At 43.2% G+C, this 17,696-nt stretch overlaps 1 protein-coding gene across 6 annotated transcripts in view; it reads left to right on the forward strand.

Moving 5' to 3' along the window:
* WIZ (WIZ zinc finger) overlaps positions 1 to 17,696 on the forward strand; it is an 85,099-nt gene that overhangs the window by 65,994 nt on the left and 1,409 nt on the right. For 2 of the 6 annotated variants that reach the window (XM_056570823.1, XM_056570824.1), the window contains 6 exons: positions 3,859 to 4,122; positions 4,503 to 5,273; positions 12,160 to 12,510; positions 13,407 to 14,237; positions 14,349 to 14,708; positions 17,061 to 17,250. In XM_056570823.1, the coding sequence (XP_056426798.1) occupies positions 3,859 to 4,122; positions 4,503 to 5,273; positions 12,160 to 12,510; positions 13,407 to 14,237; positions 14,349 to 14,708; positions 17,061 to 17,250 (2,767 nt within the window). The remainder of the gene's footprint in view (positions 1 to 3,858; positions 4,123 to 4,502; positions 5,274 to 12,159; positions 12,511 to 13,406; positions 14,238 to 14,348; positions 14,709 to 17,060; positions 17,251 to 17,696) is intronic. The other 4 variants (XM_056570829.1, XM_056570825.1, XM_056570826.1 and 1 more) reach the window with 4 other exon arrangements.

Consider the following 17,696-nt stretch of genomic DNA (forward strand, 5'->3'; position numbering starts at 1 on the left):
TGGAACTGTACGCACATACAGTTCTGTACGGATCCCATTGACTCCCATGTTAAAAAAAAAAAATAAAATAAAAAAAGTGTACGGTTTAATAGTTTTTCACCCGGACCAAAAACCGTGGTAGACTACGGTTTATGGGTACGGGAAACAAACTGACAAAACCGTACAGGATGCAAAACGGACACAACCTGATGCATCTTTTGGCATACGGTTTTTCAATACGGTTCCGTACGGTTTACACATAGAAAACGTATACGGGAACTGTATTGCAAAAATGTGGTGTGAATGCAGCCTCAATTGGAGTAACATGCCTAGTTCTCGCTGTCAAAAATACTGAAAACTCTGAACTGACCAAAACCACTGACTAATAGGTGCATTGAACGCTCTGATCTATAAAATTACAGCTAGTGATAAACAGGGCCTAAAACACCTTTTTTCTTAGGGTGCATTCACATCACGATTTTACCATCCTACTTCTTCTTCTCACGATTTTTAACTTTGAAATCGTACAAATCTGCACGCCAAGTCGTATACATTGACTTCCATTCATTAATGATAGACAACAAATGAATCAGTTTTGATCCGCATCCGAATTTGCACAATTTAAGATCGGAGGTAAAATCAAGGTTGACCACGATTTTTCGTCCAGATCCAAAATCGGATCGAAATAGTGTCCGATTTTTTATTTTTATTTTTTATCCTTGATGTCTATGTAAATCGCATGGAATCGGGATTAATCGCGCACACTTTTTTTTAAAATTTAATTTAATTTATTTTTTTGTACGCATGCACATACACTTCAAATATATAAAACTTTATTTCCATTGGCATACGTATTCATTTTAAAAACAGGATCAGATTTTTATTGAAAATTGCATGGAATTTTAATCGCTACGATTTTTGGATACAATTTTAAATCTGATAGCAAAATATTTTTTTACGTACGATTTGTATACGATTTTTTGCAATCCCATTTCGTCTGATAATGGGATGGTTAAATCGTGATGTGAACCTAGCCTTACACATACACCCACCATAAATAAGTGTGAAAGTGTTGGCTGCGTGCACTCATTTCTGTGTGGATCTAAGCTTTGTGACGCGCTTGTCTTGAGGATACCACTAAAGTGTTAACTTTCCCAGCAAGCCCCAGTGTTCCCAGGTATTGCAGCATTTTCCCAATCAGCAGAGGCTGCTGTGCTCTGAGGAACCCTGTAGCCCCTTTATGACTTATCCTGAGGACAGATAATCAGGCTTTAGGGTAGGGCAGTGTTTCCCAACCAGGGTGCCTCCAGCTGTTGCAAAACTACAACTCCCAGCATGCCCGGACAGCCGAAGACTGTCTGGGCATGTTGGGAGTTGTAGTTTTGCAACAGCTGGAGGCACCCTGGTTGGGAAACACTGGGGTAGGGTCACACACATACGCAGCATATTTCACACTGCACACAATCTGCTGCACAGCAGGCAATACGCTGCGTAGTCTTGTCAGCAGACACACAGGCCACCTCCAAACCTCACTGCGCACTAAGGGCTGGTGCAGGTAGCCCTGTGTGTCTGCTCATAGAATAATATGCTGTGTTTTTTGCGCACTGAATTACACTCCGCATACGCTACGTGTGACCCCACCTTAAAGTTGCACAGTTTTATAAAACTCTTAAGCTGCATTCACATCTCGTTTTTGCAATACTGTTGCCGTATCCAGTTTCTGTTAAAAAAAACGTATGTAACCGGACCGAAACGTATGCAACCGTATATGCCTCCTCACGTTTTTAAACTGTAACCGGTTTAAAAACTGATATACGTCTGCATACATTTTTATACGTTTTTCTTGAAAAAAAATATATACGGTTTTAAAGTTTGTCAACATTTTAAATAAAGTTCTTAAAAAAAAACCAAAAACTTATTGTGCAAACCGGATGTAACCGTATGCACATAGGGTTATACGGTTACCATAGAACTCCATTTTAAAATAACCGTATACAGGTTGGATACAGTTTTTGACCGGGACACAAAACCGTAGTAGACTACGGTTTTGTGTACCGTTAAAAACCGTATCCAACCGTAAATGATGCAAAAACGTACACAACCTGATGCTACGGTTGGCATACGGTTTACAATGAAATGTCTATATATATATATATGTATGTATGTATGTGTGTGTGTGTTTGCACTACGGTTCAATACGTTTTTTAAACCAAACCGGATACGGCAACCGTATTGCAAAAACGAGGTGTGAATGCAGCCTAACATGCTTGCTTTTCCAACCATCTTCCATTGTTAGATACCTTAAACTGGTAGTGTTAACCACCTTTTTGTATTGGAAAGGGGTAGTTGTAGTTTTTGCACAGTTGTTTATTTGTATAGTTTTATTAATATAATTGCAGACACCATTTGGATAGCTGCTTGGGTATGAAACCAAACTACTTTTTCCTGGAGCTGATGGTGGTTACCTTTTTATTTCTCAGCCAAGTGCCAAGGTGGTGGGCCCAGCTTCTCAAGTCCTTCTTTGCGCTCCTCTATTAGCACCTCCTTAAAGGGGTTCTCTGGTGTAAAACTTTTTTTTTTTTTTTGTATTTTTTTTTTTTTTTTTTAATCAACTGGTGCCAGAAAGTTTAAAACTATTTGTAAATTACTTCTGTTTAAAAACCTTAATCCTTCCAGTACTTATTAGCTGCAGAATAGTACAGAGGAAATTCTTTCTTTTTGGAACATGGAGCTCTCTGCTGACATCAGGAGCACAGTGCTCTCTGCTACCTCTCTGTCCATTTTAGGAACTGTCCAGAGCAACATATGTTTTCTATGGGGATTTTCTCCTACTCTGGACAGTTCTTAAAATGGACAGAGATGTCAGCAGAGAGCACTGTGCTCTTGATGTCAGCAGAGAGCTCTGTGTTCCAAAAATAAATGAATTTCCTCTGTAGTAGTCAGCATCTAATAAGTACTGGAAGAATTAAAAATGTTAAATAGAAGTAATTTACAAATCCGTTTAACTTTCTGGCACCAGTTGATGGTTAAAAAAAAAAAATTTCCACCGTAACCCTTTAACTAATGTACAGGAGTTGCACGTCAGTCAAGGAGGGGCTTAGAGGTAAGGGTGAGCAAGTAGGCCAGAATTAGAAAAACGCTGCTTTTTTTTTGTTTAATTTTTTTTTTTTTTTTCACAACAGCGTTACTCCTGTCCGCAGGTTGTGTAGTTCTGTAAAGGAGTCCCTTTCACTTCAGTGGAGCTGAGCTGCAATACCACACACAACCTGTGGACAAAAGTGATGCGGTCTTTGAAAGAAACTGCGTTTATTTTTTTTTTATCCTGGACAACCCCTTTAAGCAGCTTTCTGTGCTTTCTTCCTTGACACTTGCTTAAGAAATAAAAAAGTGAATTTATAAGTTTGGCGACTTCCATCAGCTTATCTGCAGCAAGTCTATAACAAAATGAGCAGACTTCTACTTTGTTACTCTCCAGCCATTGCAAAACTAGAGCTCCCATCCTAATGGTACTTGTAGGTTTGCTCACGGCTTTTAGATATTGTATTCCCCTGCAGATTATACCTTTTACGAATCCCCAAGTAAAATCAGCAGCACAACTGTCCCATGTGAATTCACCCCTAGTTCCAAAGCATTTAAAAACCTTTATATCTGACATTTAATGTCTTGATGACTCTTGATACATGATGCATGAATTGTATGAACTAGTGATCGGCATGTGTGTGTTCTCATCAATTAGAATTATTCTGATTAGTCTTGCACTTATCACAGGATTAAGAAATATAAGCAGAAGCTTTATAGTAGAAATATTGAGCCCCCTTCCCCCCCGAATTCTTATGTGCCCACTTAGTAATTCAGTTTGTGATTGGTACCCCTTGCCAGGCCCAGGTTCCACTACGTGTGAGTTATGTGGAGCATGCTTCGAGACACGGAAGGGCCTATCCAGCCACGCACGCTCCCACCTGCGGCACCTCGGGGTGCCTGAGTCGGAGAGCAGTGGGGCTCCCATTGACCTGCTGAACGAGCTGGCTAAACAGGGCAAGCTGCCGAAAGACGAGAGTTTATTGGGGGCCAAGAAGGTGGCGAGCCCCCAGCCAGGATCCCCCAAGGCCCAATGGGGGGAGGAGGACGGGCCTCTGAATCTGAGTGAGTGGTGTTGGGGGTCACTTTGTCCACAAGGGAAGGGTTTGTCAGGCTTTTTTCAGGGCTTTTGGGTGGGTTGATAGAGGCACATCTTGTACTATATAGCCTATCTTGCCCCTTTCTTACTTCATTCCTTTCTTCTTTCCTTGTTTCCATCCTCTCATGATCTCTGTTGCATGTTACCTCTTTGGTCTGTTCTTCTCTTGCATTATTTTCTTCCTTCCTTATATCCATAAACTTTTATAATTTGTTAATCTTGTATGTATACATTTACCATGCATCATCCTTCATTACTCACCCATTTCCTCATTTCGTTTGTGTTGTCTGTGCTCCCCCCCCCCCCTCCCCCTTTCCCGTTTTTGTGTGATTCCTTCATTTCACAGCTGTAGAAGGTGAAACCAGCAGAGAAAATGACTGTCAGTTTTGTGGTGCTTGGTTTGAGACTCGAAAGGGCTTATCCAGCCATGCCCGTGCTCACTTACGACACTTGGGAGTGACTGACCCGGATTCTAAAGGTCACCCAATTGCAGCTCTCAACTCTCTAATCAAAAGCGAAGAGTTCAAGAAGAAACTGTCTGGACACATGCCGGCCAGCGTTGATGATGGTCTTACCAAAGCTGCAGAGGGCACCTCCAAAGAACCGGCTACAGAAGAAAGCCTGGTAAACAGTGCCAAGGTCAAAGAAACCAACATTTTCACAAAGATGGCTGAAGGAACCGACAAAGGGAATGATGACACTTCCTCCGATGCATCTGAAGGCAGTCCTCGCTCTATGCCAGGAGAAAGCTCTGTGAAGTTAGCTGACAGCACAGGACCAATAGAGACTTCTGCACATTTCAAGTGTCCTAGTGGCTCAGGAAACAGCACCCAGATAAAGATTGTTGAAGCTGGTGCCCCACACATACTTTCTTCTGATGTTGGTCCCCGTACAAAATTAATGGAGTCTGGCAAACCCCATGTAAAGCCAGATACTGTCCGCCTTCATGGCAAGATGGAAACCACCAACCGACCTACATTAACTGGGCTCCCCCATCCCAGGCCATCCCCATCTCACACCCCACCTACCAAAAAGTTGAAGATGTCTCCTTCACCCTGTAAACCCAACATGGAGTCTTACTGGTCACCAAAAAATGTCCAAACTCCACTCAATTTGTGTAAGTATAATACTGTCTGATACATGGAGGGAATAGGAAAGAGAACTGGGATAGGCGGGAGGTGTGTGGGCTCCTCAGTGTATTATATTAGTCATCATTATGGGGTGGATGAGAAGTGCTGATCTGTGAGATCAGCACTTGTTTACAGTGTGGGTCCGACCTCCCCTAGAGAATGCATGGAGTGTGTGCTGACCTCATGCTCCACGCAGCAGGGTTACTTGGGGGCCCTGTAGATAGTTTTAAAATTCTGGAGTACCCCTTTAACTAGTTCTCTGGATCAATAAAGGTCCAAGCATTTAGACCCTAACTAGTTGGATAGTAAGGACTTCAGTTCCTTTACAGCTATCTTGTGGTTTCTAATGAATGCAGACGACAGTGCAGAGCTGCATGTGTCACAACACAGCAAACCCCTTTAGCTTACAAGGGGGTATGTTGGGTGTGATCATCATACCTATTTTGATGGGGGGGGGGGGAGGATGCAAGAGATTTCACTTCCATGCAAAGGAGGCCCCTGAGGAAGATTTGAGCAACTTATTCTAGCCATATCTTTAAAGGTTAAATTTGGGAAACTGTATCTAAACAGTTCGGTTATGTTTACACAATGACATTTTCAAGCAGGAATTCCGTATTGGAATTCCACACGGAGATTCCAATGCAGCCGCAGAGTCCCATTGATTTCAATGGGATTCTGCTGCACTGTTTACAATGCAGAATTTCCACACCAGATGTTTTTGGAAAAATGAAATTACGTTGTCCGCAGAAAGAATAGAATCGAAATGTCTAGTCTTTCTGTGGACTCCGCAAGATGCATAGCCGTTTGAGACTAAGCATTTCCAAGCGGTCCTAGCGCCGGCATGTTTTGTCAGGGTGATGTCCGCACGATCATTGTGTGAACATAGCTTATGTGTCTGACTGCACAATGACAGTGCACATGCTTGGCTACTGCCCCATTAATTTGCAGTTGAACTTCCAAAGATTGCACAATGCTATACCGGCAATCTTCAGCAGTCCCAAAGTTAGTGACTGGAGTGATGGCTAAGCAGGTGTCCTGCTGCTCCATTTACTAAGAGCACAAAGGTTCTCATGATCAGTGAGTATCTCACCAGTCAAACCCCTCAAAGCCATTAGGATGCATATCAGGGAATTACTCACAATGCAGTTTACTTTAAAGGGGTACTCTGGTGCTTAGACATCTTATCCCATATCCAAAGGATAGGGGATAAGATGCCTGATCGCGGGATTCCGGCGCTGGGGACCCCCGGGATCATGCACACGGCACCCCGTTTGTAATCAGTCCCCGTAGCGTGTCCGCTCCTGGACTGATTACCGGCGACTACAAGGCGGGCAGCCTGTGTGACGTCACGCCCCTGTGTGATGTCATGCTCCGCCCCTCAATGCAAGCCTACAGGAGGGGGCATGATAGCTGTCACGCCCCCTCCCGTAGGCTTGCATTGAGGGGCGGAGAGTGACATTACACGGGGGCGTGACGTCACACAGGCTGCCCGCCCTGTAGTCACCGGTAATCAGTCTCGGAGCGAAACGCTCCGGGGACTGATTACAAATGGGGTGCCGTGTGCATGATCCCGGGGGTCCCCAGCGGCGGGACTCCCGCGATCAGGCATCTTATCCCCTATTCTTTGGATAGGGGATAAGATGTCTAAGCACCGAAGTACCCCTTTAAAGAGTAGCTGCTGGGCCGTCACATACCAATGGAAGCTTCACATAGTTTTCATGGAGTCCCATACTAGTGTTCTTGTACGTATTGGGTGTATTTGCAACTGTGTAACTTTGTACCTTTTCTCTGTTCCACTTTATTCACACATGGCAGCTTTGTAGCAGAAATTTCTGCAACTCCCCAATTAATCTGTACGGAGTTTGCAGGACTCTGTTCACATGCTACAGAAAAGACTTCATCCAGATGTATCAAGCTGACTTTTCAGTACTAGAAATTTCTGCAACAACTCTCCCCGGTGTGAATTTATCCATAGAGTTTACCATCCACCAATGGCTTAGTAATCAGATGGCAGCAGGTTCACGTAGCCTCAGAGGGTTAAAGGAGTATTCCGCCCACAGTCCTCTTATCGCCTATCCAAAGGATAGGGGATGAGATGTCTGATCGCAGTGGCCTGCCGCTGGGACCCCCGCAAAATGTGAATCACGTCTCCCAGAGGCACAAACCCGGCATTCTAAACTTTATTTTTAATTTTATTTTTTTAAATCATACAATTTTCATTGAATTTTTTAAAAAGAAAAAAAACATAAACAAGCACCACACCAGAAAGCATCCATTGTAGAGAATAAGTAGGGTGCTCTCATACAGACAAACATCAACCCGTACACAGGAACCCAGCTCATACACGATCAGAGAATATGGAGACCAGCAACTGTCTAACCCCCAGTAGGGTCAAATTTCCGCACCTAAGGACCCCAAATACAGTCAAACTTTCTTTCCACCTTATGTTTAAGATAGATCCCTTTCTCCAGCTTAACTATAAACTTAACCCGGGCAATCAAATCTGTCACATTCGGAGGAGTAGGCCTAATCCAGTATTGCACAATCCGTTCGGGGCCTGATATAAAACAAGTAGCATGCCAATCTCCACCAAAGAAGGCTCATGACCACAACCAATGAGACCGAGCAGACACACCTTAGGGAGCCGGGATAACATCATACCATACACCATCCGTATAGGATTAAGCACTGCACTCCAATAAGCATCTAAAAGGGGACAATCCCATATCCTATACCGTATGTTTAGAATGCAGGAAGCAGCATGGATGCTGCACGGCGATTGCCGGGAATCTCAGCGACGGGACCCCCGCTATCAGACATCTTATCCCCTAGCCTTTCTGTGGGCGGAATACCCCTTTAAAGGGGTACTCCCGTGATAACCTTTTTTTTATTTTTTTTTAAATCAACTGTTGCCAGAAAGTTAAACAGATTTGTAAATTACTTCTATTAAAAAGTCTTAATCCTTCGAATACATTTTAGGGGCTGTACACTACAGAGGAACTGCTTTACTTTTTGGATTTCTCTGATGTCACAACTGCAGTACTCTCTGCTGACCTCTGCTGTCCATTTAGGAACTGTCCAGAGCAGCTAATGTTTGATATGGGGATTTTCTCCTGCTCTGGACAGTTCCAAAAATGGACAGCAGAGGTCAGCAGAGAGCACTGTGGTCGTGACATCAGAGAAATCCAAAAAGAAAAGCATTTCCTCTGTAGTATACAGCCCATAAAATGTACTGGAAGGATTAAGATTTTTTAATAGAAGTAACTTACAAATCTGTTTAACTTTCTGGCACCAGTTGATTTAAAAAAAAAGTTTTCCCCGGGAGTACCCCTTTAACACGATTGGTCAGTGTTCCAGCTGGTAATGAGGAAGAGTCATTCGTTAGTATTATATTAGCAATATTTAATGCTAGGTTAGGGGTTAACATGTCAAAGGTATGTGATGGTCAGTAGCTAGCAATAAGTGTGCCCTATTTTATGTCTGTAGAGTAGGACTGTTCTATCTGCTCTGTTATGTCACATGGCACAGTCGCCAAATCTTTGCATTGAGGTTTTGCTTTTTCCTCCTTGCTGCATGGGCGTTTTAGGACTTTTTTTGTAATGTTTTATGCATGGGAGCTTTATGGCCTGTGGAGCATTACATATTACCTGCTGCTGACACTAACATTCTTATTTCTGCAACTAATCGTAATGCTTGTCTGATCCCCAGTACATGGTCTTGGCTTTCAATGCTTCCCTACTCCATACAAAGACCTCAAACTCTCAGGGAAACATACATAGGACTAGCGATACAGTATCCCCTTTTAGCATATCACGTTGATGTGATTGCAAGGTGGACTTGTGGTGGGGGAGTTCTTTAGTATTCACATTTACCATTCATAAGATGCGTATAGTAGTTTAGCATTGCATCCACTAAACTGGATGCTATCTTAGGCCACATTTAGACATGTTGGGGGAGATTTATCAACACCTATCCAGAGGAACCAATCAGATCACTTCTTTAATTTTTCAGGGGCCTCATTAAAAATGAAAGAAGCGATCTGATTGGTTGCTATGGGCAACTTTTCCTCTGGACAGGTTTTGATAAATCTCCCCCGTTGTATTTGACCAGATATAAGCACAAATTTAGCTCTGAAATCTGCTTCATATTTGACAATAATCCTCATCCCAGTCGTCTCCAGGATCTTCAGGTCACATGCTACTTTTTCGTTCCCATGGATTCCACATGGAAACACATTAAATGCAATAGGGTTGATTTGCCGCACCTATGCCAGTCAGGCATGCAGTTTGCTGATACCTGTAGGCTGTATTCTCATAGCGTAGTTCATTTTAAATAATTAAAAACGTTGAAAAAAACAACTGAACATCCTACATTGAAACGATTAAATTACCCACTATTCCTGTTCAGAAAACACCCAGGACTTGATGTGCAATGGTGCTCTTGTACACAGCACTACCAGCCACAGCTTGCAATTGCAGGCAGGTCTGGGACTTGCTGCTTAAAACAGTGGTAAACCTAAGTGGAGACCGCCATTATCGGTAAATAGCAAGCACTAGCCATGGCCGTTGGCACTTGTGATGCGCCAATATTTGTTTGCTACAGTTGTCCCTTGTCACTGCTTAAAGTAGCAACTTATTGCCGGTAGCACTGTGTGTAAGAGAACCCTAGTTGCTCCAGAAAATACATAGACTTCTCTAATAATTGTTTAGGGTTGCATGCTTGCCTATATATTCAAGGGAATCGGTCATCAGTAGCACCTGCACTAACCTACTGGGACAGGTTTATAGTGATTACAATGATCTTTACTCTTTTCTGATCTGTGCCTCCATTCCTCTGCTGTTGCAAACTGTAGTTATGCAAATTAGGTGGCTTGATGCACCCGGGGCATTCCCTTTTCCAGAGTGCCCCATGACATCCAGCCTACATCTTTCATGTTAACTCCCTCTTCATGCATTTTCATGTTGGCTCACAGTGACCATCAGGCATGCGCTACAAAGATAGCCACTGCTCTGAAGCTACATCCGGAAGCAGCGAATACTAACGGTACGTGAGATTTCTCTGCTCGTAGGAGAGATCTTACATGAGGAACGTGAAGAGAGCATTAATCTGGAAGATTAACTCTGCATTAGGGGCAAGGGAATGTCTTGGGTGCACCTAGTCACCTAATTTGCATATTCAAATTTCTGGGCACGGCCGAGCAACTGCTGTACAGATTACAGAACTGCAGAGTCCATTGTAATGAGCATCATTAACCTGTACCAGCAGGTTAGTGTGGGTAATGACTATGAGATTCCCTTTTAAGCAATTAAAGTATCAGGCTATGTTCACATTGGCAATATTTTACAGCTATTTGCACTAACACTGTAAAATAACGCAATCAGCAATTTTGCCAAAATTTTGGGAAACCCATGTAAATACAAATGCAGAAGAAACACACTGCGTGAACATAGCTTTGAAGTGAAACTGACAGCTGGCCCACCTGCACTAAACCCAACATAGTGTTAGTGTCGGTGAACCAGACTAAAATGAGATTAAACTTACTATGATCAGTGGCGCAGTTCAGAAGATATAAAGAAGTATTAGGGTCCATTGCTAAAATACTGTCCTACTTTGTGCAATGGAGGCTGAAGCCAGTATACAGAGCTTCCCTGCCTCCTCCTTTGCTAAGATATACCCATCCACCTTGGGTGGGCATATGGGAGCAGAGAGGACGGAGCCAGGGAACCTCTGTATGCCAAATTCCAACTCAGTTGCGCAAAGGGCGGCATTAGCATCAGACCTTTACTTGTATCTCCTGAATGGCAGCATCGATCAGAGTAAGTTATATCTCATTTTAATCAGTGATCCAGCTGTCTGTTTTCCTTTTGAAAATACAACTTGGCACAAACACAGCCTAAAAGTGGGTGAAATCTGCTCATTATGGAGCTTCCACGCCAAATGGGAAAGTGCCACTATGTGATCACTATTACAGCACCACTTAGATCACAAGGCTCTGTAATTGGCCACCAAAGCATATCACTATGAGCATCTGATGATTCGGACCTCATATGGGGGGAAGCCATCGCCTGTGAATCTTGTTGCCAAGGCATAGTGTCACTATATAGGCCCAGCTTCTCCATTAGTGGCCTTGACTAAGTTGCATTGCGTGATCACCTGTTTATATGAATGGGTGCCATGTGACACTACAGGACTAAACCATTGAAAACTGTTAATTCTAGGAGTCAGACCTGTGGTGATTTGGTTTCTGGTGCGGTCAGTTCACTTTACCCCTTTTAAATGATATCCAGTAACTTTTTAGTCACCTGCTATTCAACACATTCTGTAATGTATTATGGAAGATATAGCAATACAAGCAGCAGCTCCTTTTCAGTTATTTTCAGTGTATTTTCTTTTCATATGATGGCTCCATATTAGTTGTCTTGCATGGCTCAAGCGAGCGCCTTGGCTTTATCCTACAGTCCTTGCATCACTTTCTCTGCTTGTAGACAGCTTGATTTTACTCACTTTTTTATTTTTATTATACATAGCATTAGGATGCTAGAGAGAAATAAATTACCGCATTGCTTTGCTACTGACCATTGAATCTTTGAACCTGTAATGTTTTATGGTCTTGCTTGGTGCACACCTAGATGTTCTGCTTCAGACGGCTAGCTGTCCAGCCTGCGGGTGATGTGGGCACTGCAAATTCCTGATCAGTTACTGTGGTGCCAGACTAATAGAAATGTCTAAAATGATTATTAAAGAGTTTTGTGGACATCATGTTATATTAGCGTAGGCTAAACCACATGAGTTTGTGGAAATCCTGTTACTGCCCCATGCGACCCCTTTTGTTTTTCAAGGCAACCATTTATTTGTCCTCCCCTCCTTCCTCAGCCCCAAGTTCGGAAGAAGTCCGCTGCGAGTTCTGCGGCGAATTCTTTGAGAACCGAAAGGGCCTGTCGAGCCACGCACGCTCCCACCTGCGTCAGATGGGTGTCACAGAGTGGCATGTCAACGGCTCGCCCATCGACACCCTGAGGGAGATCTTGGCCACAGGGAACTGCCCCAGATCGGCCAACAGAATTGGAGGCCCCAACCAGGACAAGCTCCTCTCTCATCATCCTCCCTCTTCCCCCTCTGGATCACACCCGTTCAGTGGGTTATCTCAAACAATGCAACGCAAGCCTCAGCTTCCCACCTTCACAGCCAGTGAATGGCCCGGCGATCTGTCACCTCTGAACTTGTGTAAGTGGGCCAGCGATCCTCAAGCTCTACATGTACATTGCTCGTCATCTTCATCGCTTCCCATCTTGTCTGTTGCATTCATCTTTTAGTCAAAGATCCCTTCCTCTATACCAATAATGCTTACCTGGAGTAAGGCTTGTGACTTCAGTTGTTAGCACAAAGTTGGAGAGATGTGGTGGTAGCCCGTGGGCATATTTTGCTTGTGAAGTTTATAGCTGTTTTGCGTTTTTACTGTGCTTTTAAGACTATTAGTAAACTTTTAGGGCAGGGGTGGGCTTGCTTTGCATTCTCCAGTGGAAGTAGACCTTATATGTATAGATAGTTTATTGTTGAACATACTTGTAGTCTATTATGCCAATTTTGCTCATATAGTTGAGCCCCAAAAACAACCAGTCTAATAGAAGTCCGATGAGGGTTCAGGGAAGTGAGCAGTGAGGTGGCTGCATCATGGCATCCCACCCATGCCTTGATATTCAACAATATAACATTTTCTGCTTTTATAGTCGAAAAGTTGGGTAAGATTTGCAAAAATTGGCAATGTAATTTAACCCGATTCCCTTTAGCCAACTCCACAAGGCAGTAATAGCTACCAGAATGTGTACATTTTTAAGGTGAAAGTAAGATTTCTGTCTCTTCGTTGATGCTTTGCTAATCCCGATCTGACTTATTGTGATTGTCGGACCCCTTCGGGGAGCGTGTGTGTGTGTGTGTTCTGAGCTGCATTAGGGAGACTATCTGGCTGCTTTGTGTCAGTCCTGGAGCATATTCTGCTATAGCCCTCTGTATTTTTTACCCTTTTCAGTGTGATCCTTCTCATTTTGCTTTTTCATTATTTAACTGTATTTCGGTCTAATGTCTCTTGTCCTTGCTAAATTTTTATCTTTTCCTCCCTCCAGCCTCTCGGGCAGACCCCACTCGTGACATCCGCTGTGAGTTCTGCAATGAGTTTTTTGAGAACCGCAAGGGACTATCTAGCCATGCCCGCTCTCATCTGCGCCAAATGGGTGTTACCGAATGGCACGTAAACGGCTCACCTATTGACACGCTGCGAGAAATCATACGCAAAAGGCGCCCAACTCCACAGCAGCATCTTAACATTAAAAAGGAACCGCGAGGGGACGACGAACCACACAGTCCATCACAGAGACTGTCTCCCCTTGGCATTGGATCTCAAGGAATGCCACGAGATCTGTCAGTTTCTCCTCATGGACGTCCCCATAACAACTTCCTGTCTCCAATGCCAGCTAAGAGGCCATTGTCTCACGGACCACGACAGCATGATCCTAGGGGATTTGTGAATTTAGAGCCAAAGACTTGCAATCAGTCTAAGTCTTACATGCAGGGAGAGCCTAGGCCAAAAACCTTTATTCATGAGGATGATAGGCCCAGGGCCTTCATTCAAAGTGACGGGAGACCCAAAACATTTCTACAGAGTGCCGATGGAAGGCCAAAGACTTTTATTCATGATGGGAGACCAAAGGGCTTCTTGACAGCAGAACACAGACCCAAGACATTTGTGCACGGGGATCACAAGCCCAAGGCATTTTTACAAAATGACGGTAGACCTAAACCTTTTCTTACTGCAGATGGAAAGCCCAAACACTTCATGCATAGTGATAACAAACCCAAGGTTTATTCTCCAGATGGCAAGCCAAAGGCATACATCCAGACAGAGCTTCCTTTCAAGGTGAAGGTGAAGTCCTCTCCAGAGAAAGCAGTGACATCATGTAAGTAAAACATTTTATGAACCCAGTATTTATATCCTTTATTTCTGTCATCTTTGTAACATCCACATGTCCTCCCACCTCCTTTGTCCTGCCTTGTCTGTCCTTCGATAGTGGAGGCATGCTGTGAACTATGCGGGCTCTTCTTTGAAAATCGAAAGGCGCTTGCTAGCCATGCTAGGGCTCACCTTCGCCAGTTTGGAGTCACAGAATGGTGTGTCAATGGATCGCCCATAGAAACACTACGTGAGTGGATGAAGCAGCGGCCTCAAAAGGCTGGAGCTTACCTCAGTTACATTCAAGGAGGACGTCCCTACACTAAAAAGTTCAAGCGTGCTCTTCAATCACCAAAGCCTGGAGGACCTGAGAGGGAGAGTCCAGCTGTAACCCCAGGGAAGGTAGTGGAAGCCGAACGCGTTGTGGGAGCAGCACACGGGCCAGCAGCTGAAAAGCCGGCAGAAGTACACGGGCACAGTAAGTGCATTGTTAAAGGATAGTCACACTTTGAGAAGTTGGGGGAAAAAATTTGACGTTTTGAGTAAAAAAAGAAAAAAAACAAAAACAAATGCCGACCTATGAGTTTCAGATGAAGTTTGAACCTTGTTTGCTGAACCTCACAAGATTTGATCAATTTATCACTGTTGGCTGCACATCATATGTGCGGCCAATAGCGATCATTTTAAATGGCTGCAAAAAATGTTGGCTGATCTCACTCACTTCCACATGGGCAGATTTATGGGGAAAGTATTCCTAGAAACGCTTGTTTGCCCAATGATCTGCCTGTGTAAAAGGGCCTTAATGTGTACCTGTCATTTGCAAAAGCTTTTAATGTAATGTAGGTAATATTTTGTGTATGCATATATATATTAACCCCTTCATGACCCGGGGTTTTTCCGTTTTTGCACTTTAGTTTTTTACCTTTAAAAAAAAACCATAATTCTTTTAATTTTGCACCTAAAAATCCATATGATGGCTTATTGTTTGCGCCACCAAATCTACATTGCAATGACATCAGTAATTTTACCCAAAAATCTACGGCGAAACGGAAAAAAAATAATTGTGTGAAAATTGAAGAAAAAACACAATTTTGTAACTTTTGGGGGCTTCCATTTCTATGCAGTATTTTTCGGTAAAAATGACACCTTTATTCTGTAGGTCCATACGGTTAAAATGATACCCTACTTATATAGGTTTTATTTTGTCGTACTTCTGGAAAAAAATCATAACTACATGCAGGAAAATGTATACGTTTAAAATTGTCATCTTCTGACCCCTATAACTTTTTCTGCATAAGGGCCGGTATGAGGACTAATTTTTTGCGCCGTGATCTGAAGTTTTTAGCGATACCATATTTGTATTGATCAGACTTTTTGATCGCTTTTTATTCATTTTTTCATTATATAAAAAGTGACTATAAATACGCTATTTTGGACTTTGGAATTTTTTTCACTTACACCATTAACCGTGCGGTTTAATTAATGATATATTTTTATAATTCGGACATTTCCGCACGCGGCAATACCACGTATGAATGTTTTTATTTACACTTTTTTTTTTTTTTAAATGGGAAAGGGGGGGTGATTCTTTCTTTTATTAGGGAGGGGTTAAATGATCTTTTTTTATAATAAAAAAAAAAACTTTTTTTTTTTTTTTGCACTGTTATAGCTCCCATAGGGGGCTATAACGCTGCACACACTGATCTTTTACATTGATCTTTGTTATCCCATAGGAAACCATTGATCAATGATTGTGCCGCTTGACTGCTCATGCCTGGATCTCAGGTACTGAGCAGTCATTTGGCGATCGGACACCAGGAGGCAGGTAAGGGGACCCTCCTCGTGTCCTACAGCGGTTCGGGATGTCGCGATTTCACAGCGGCGGTCCGGCTGAACAGCCCCCTGAGCTAATCGGCATTTATTAACTTTCACTTTAGACACGACAATCAACTTTGAATGCCGCGTCTAAAGATTTAATAGGGCACGGCACATTGATCCTTGGCGCACGCTATTTGCCATGGGTCCCGGCCGTTACTAGGTGCTGGGCCCGACCCGCTATGACGCTGGGCCACGCCGTGGCCCCACGTTATAGAATGGGAGCCAATCCATGATGTACATGTATGTCATGGGTTGGGAAGGGATTAAAAAAATATATATATATTATAAAATGTTTATTTTTGGATTAAATGCTGTGTTGGCCCTGCAGCTTATGTGTTTCTGTGCAGAGTTAAAATTCAGGAAGTGTGCACTGAGGACTAGCAGGGCTCTGACACATCCCCTGCTCACAACAGGCTGGCTGACAAGCCAGGAGCCTGCACCATGCCCTGCTTTTTCCTGTATTTTGCCTCCAAACAGACACACAGACAGTGGCTGAGGGGACAAAACTGACTTTTTTTTTTTTCACCCAAAAATACACATTTTTAACCATTGTATAGTACAAATATGCATATAATGTTATCTACATTATATAAAAAGTTTTTGCTAACGACAGGTACTTTTACACAGCAGTTGAGGGGGCAAAAAATTTAAGTGGCTTTGTAGTCTGTTACCATAAGAGATACATAGGAGCTATATGCACAAATTGGTAGTCTTGATTTAAATTTGGCAATTTTTACTATTTTACGTATAGTGAAGAGAAATCAAGTGTGTGGTCTTTATGGTTGATTTTCTGCACAGAATTTTGCTGAAAATTACTTTAAGGGCAAAATCCCTTCAGTTTTTCTCTCACACAGTTTGATAAATTGGGGTCAAAATTTTTTATAAATATAATGGTGGCTAAAAGGGTAGATGGAGAAGAGTACAGCCTAATGTGTGTTCTCACTCCATACAGAACCTGAGAGGCGTCATCCTAAGCCTGCCGAGGTCCCGCCTCCTCGGGATGAGACAGTCACTGACCAACCATCCAAATCAGAGGATCCACGACCCCCTGTAAGAGCTCGTCCTGTCCCCTCTTTGGTGCCAAGGCCTCCCCAGACTTCCTTGGTCAAGTTTGTGGGGAACATTTACACGTTAAAATGCAGGTGAGTAATCTGTCTTCTTTTAGCATTTTATCCTGTACACTAAGGCTGCACGATAAAAGGAGTACCACAAGATAGGGGATAAGTGTTAGATCGCAGGGGATCCGACCGCTGGGACCCCGTGTCTTCTCCTGTATCGGCTGTCAACCACCGCATGATGCGATGGCCAACACGCCCGTAGATTCCCGAGTGCACTGCTCCGGCTCTCCCTTAGAGATGCATTGATGGGGCATGTCTGCCATCGCTTTGTGCAGTGCTCGACACGCCCTTTTTAGGACATCCAGTACAGGAGATCTGCCGGGTCGGACCCCCTGCGATCTGACTCATATCCCGTATCCTTAGGAAAGGGAATACATTTTTTTATCCTAGAGATCTCCTTTTAATGGTAAAAACAATCGAAACACAATATTACCCATCTCTGATTATTCTCACTGCAAAGTGCTGCAAAT

This window comes from Hyla sarda, chromosome 4 (assembly GCF_029499605.1).
Source record: "Hyla sarda isolate aHylSar1 chromosome 4, aHylSar1.hap1, whole genome shotgun sequence".
NCBI lineage: Eukaryota > Metazoa > Chordata > Amphibia > Anura > Hylidae > Hyla > Hyla sarda.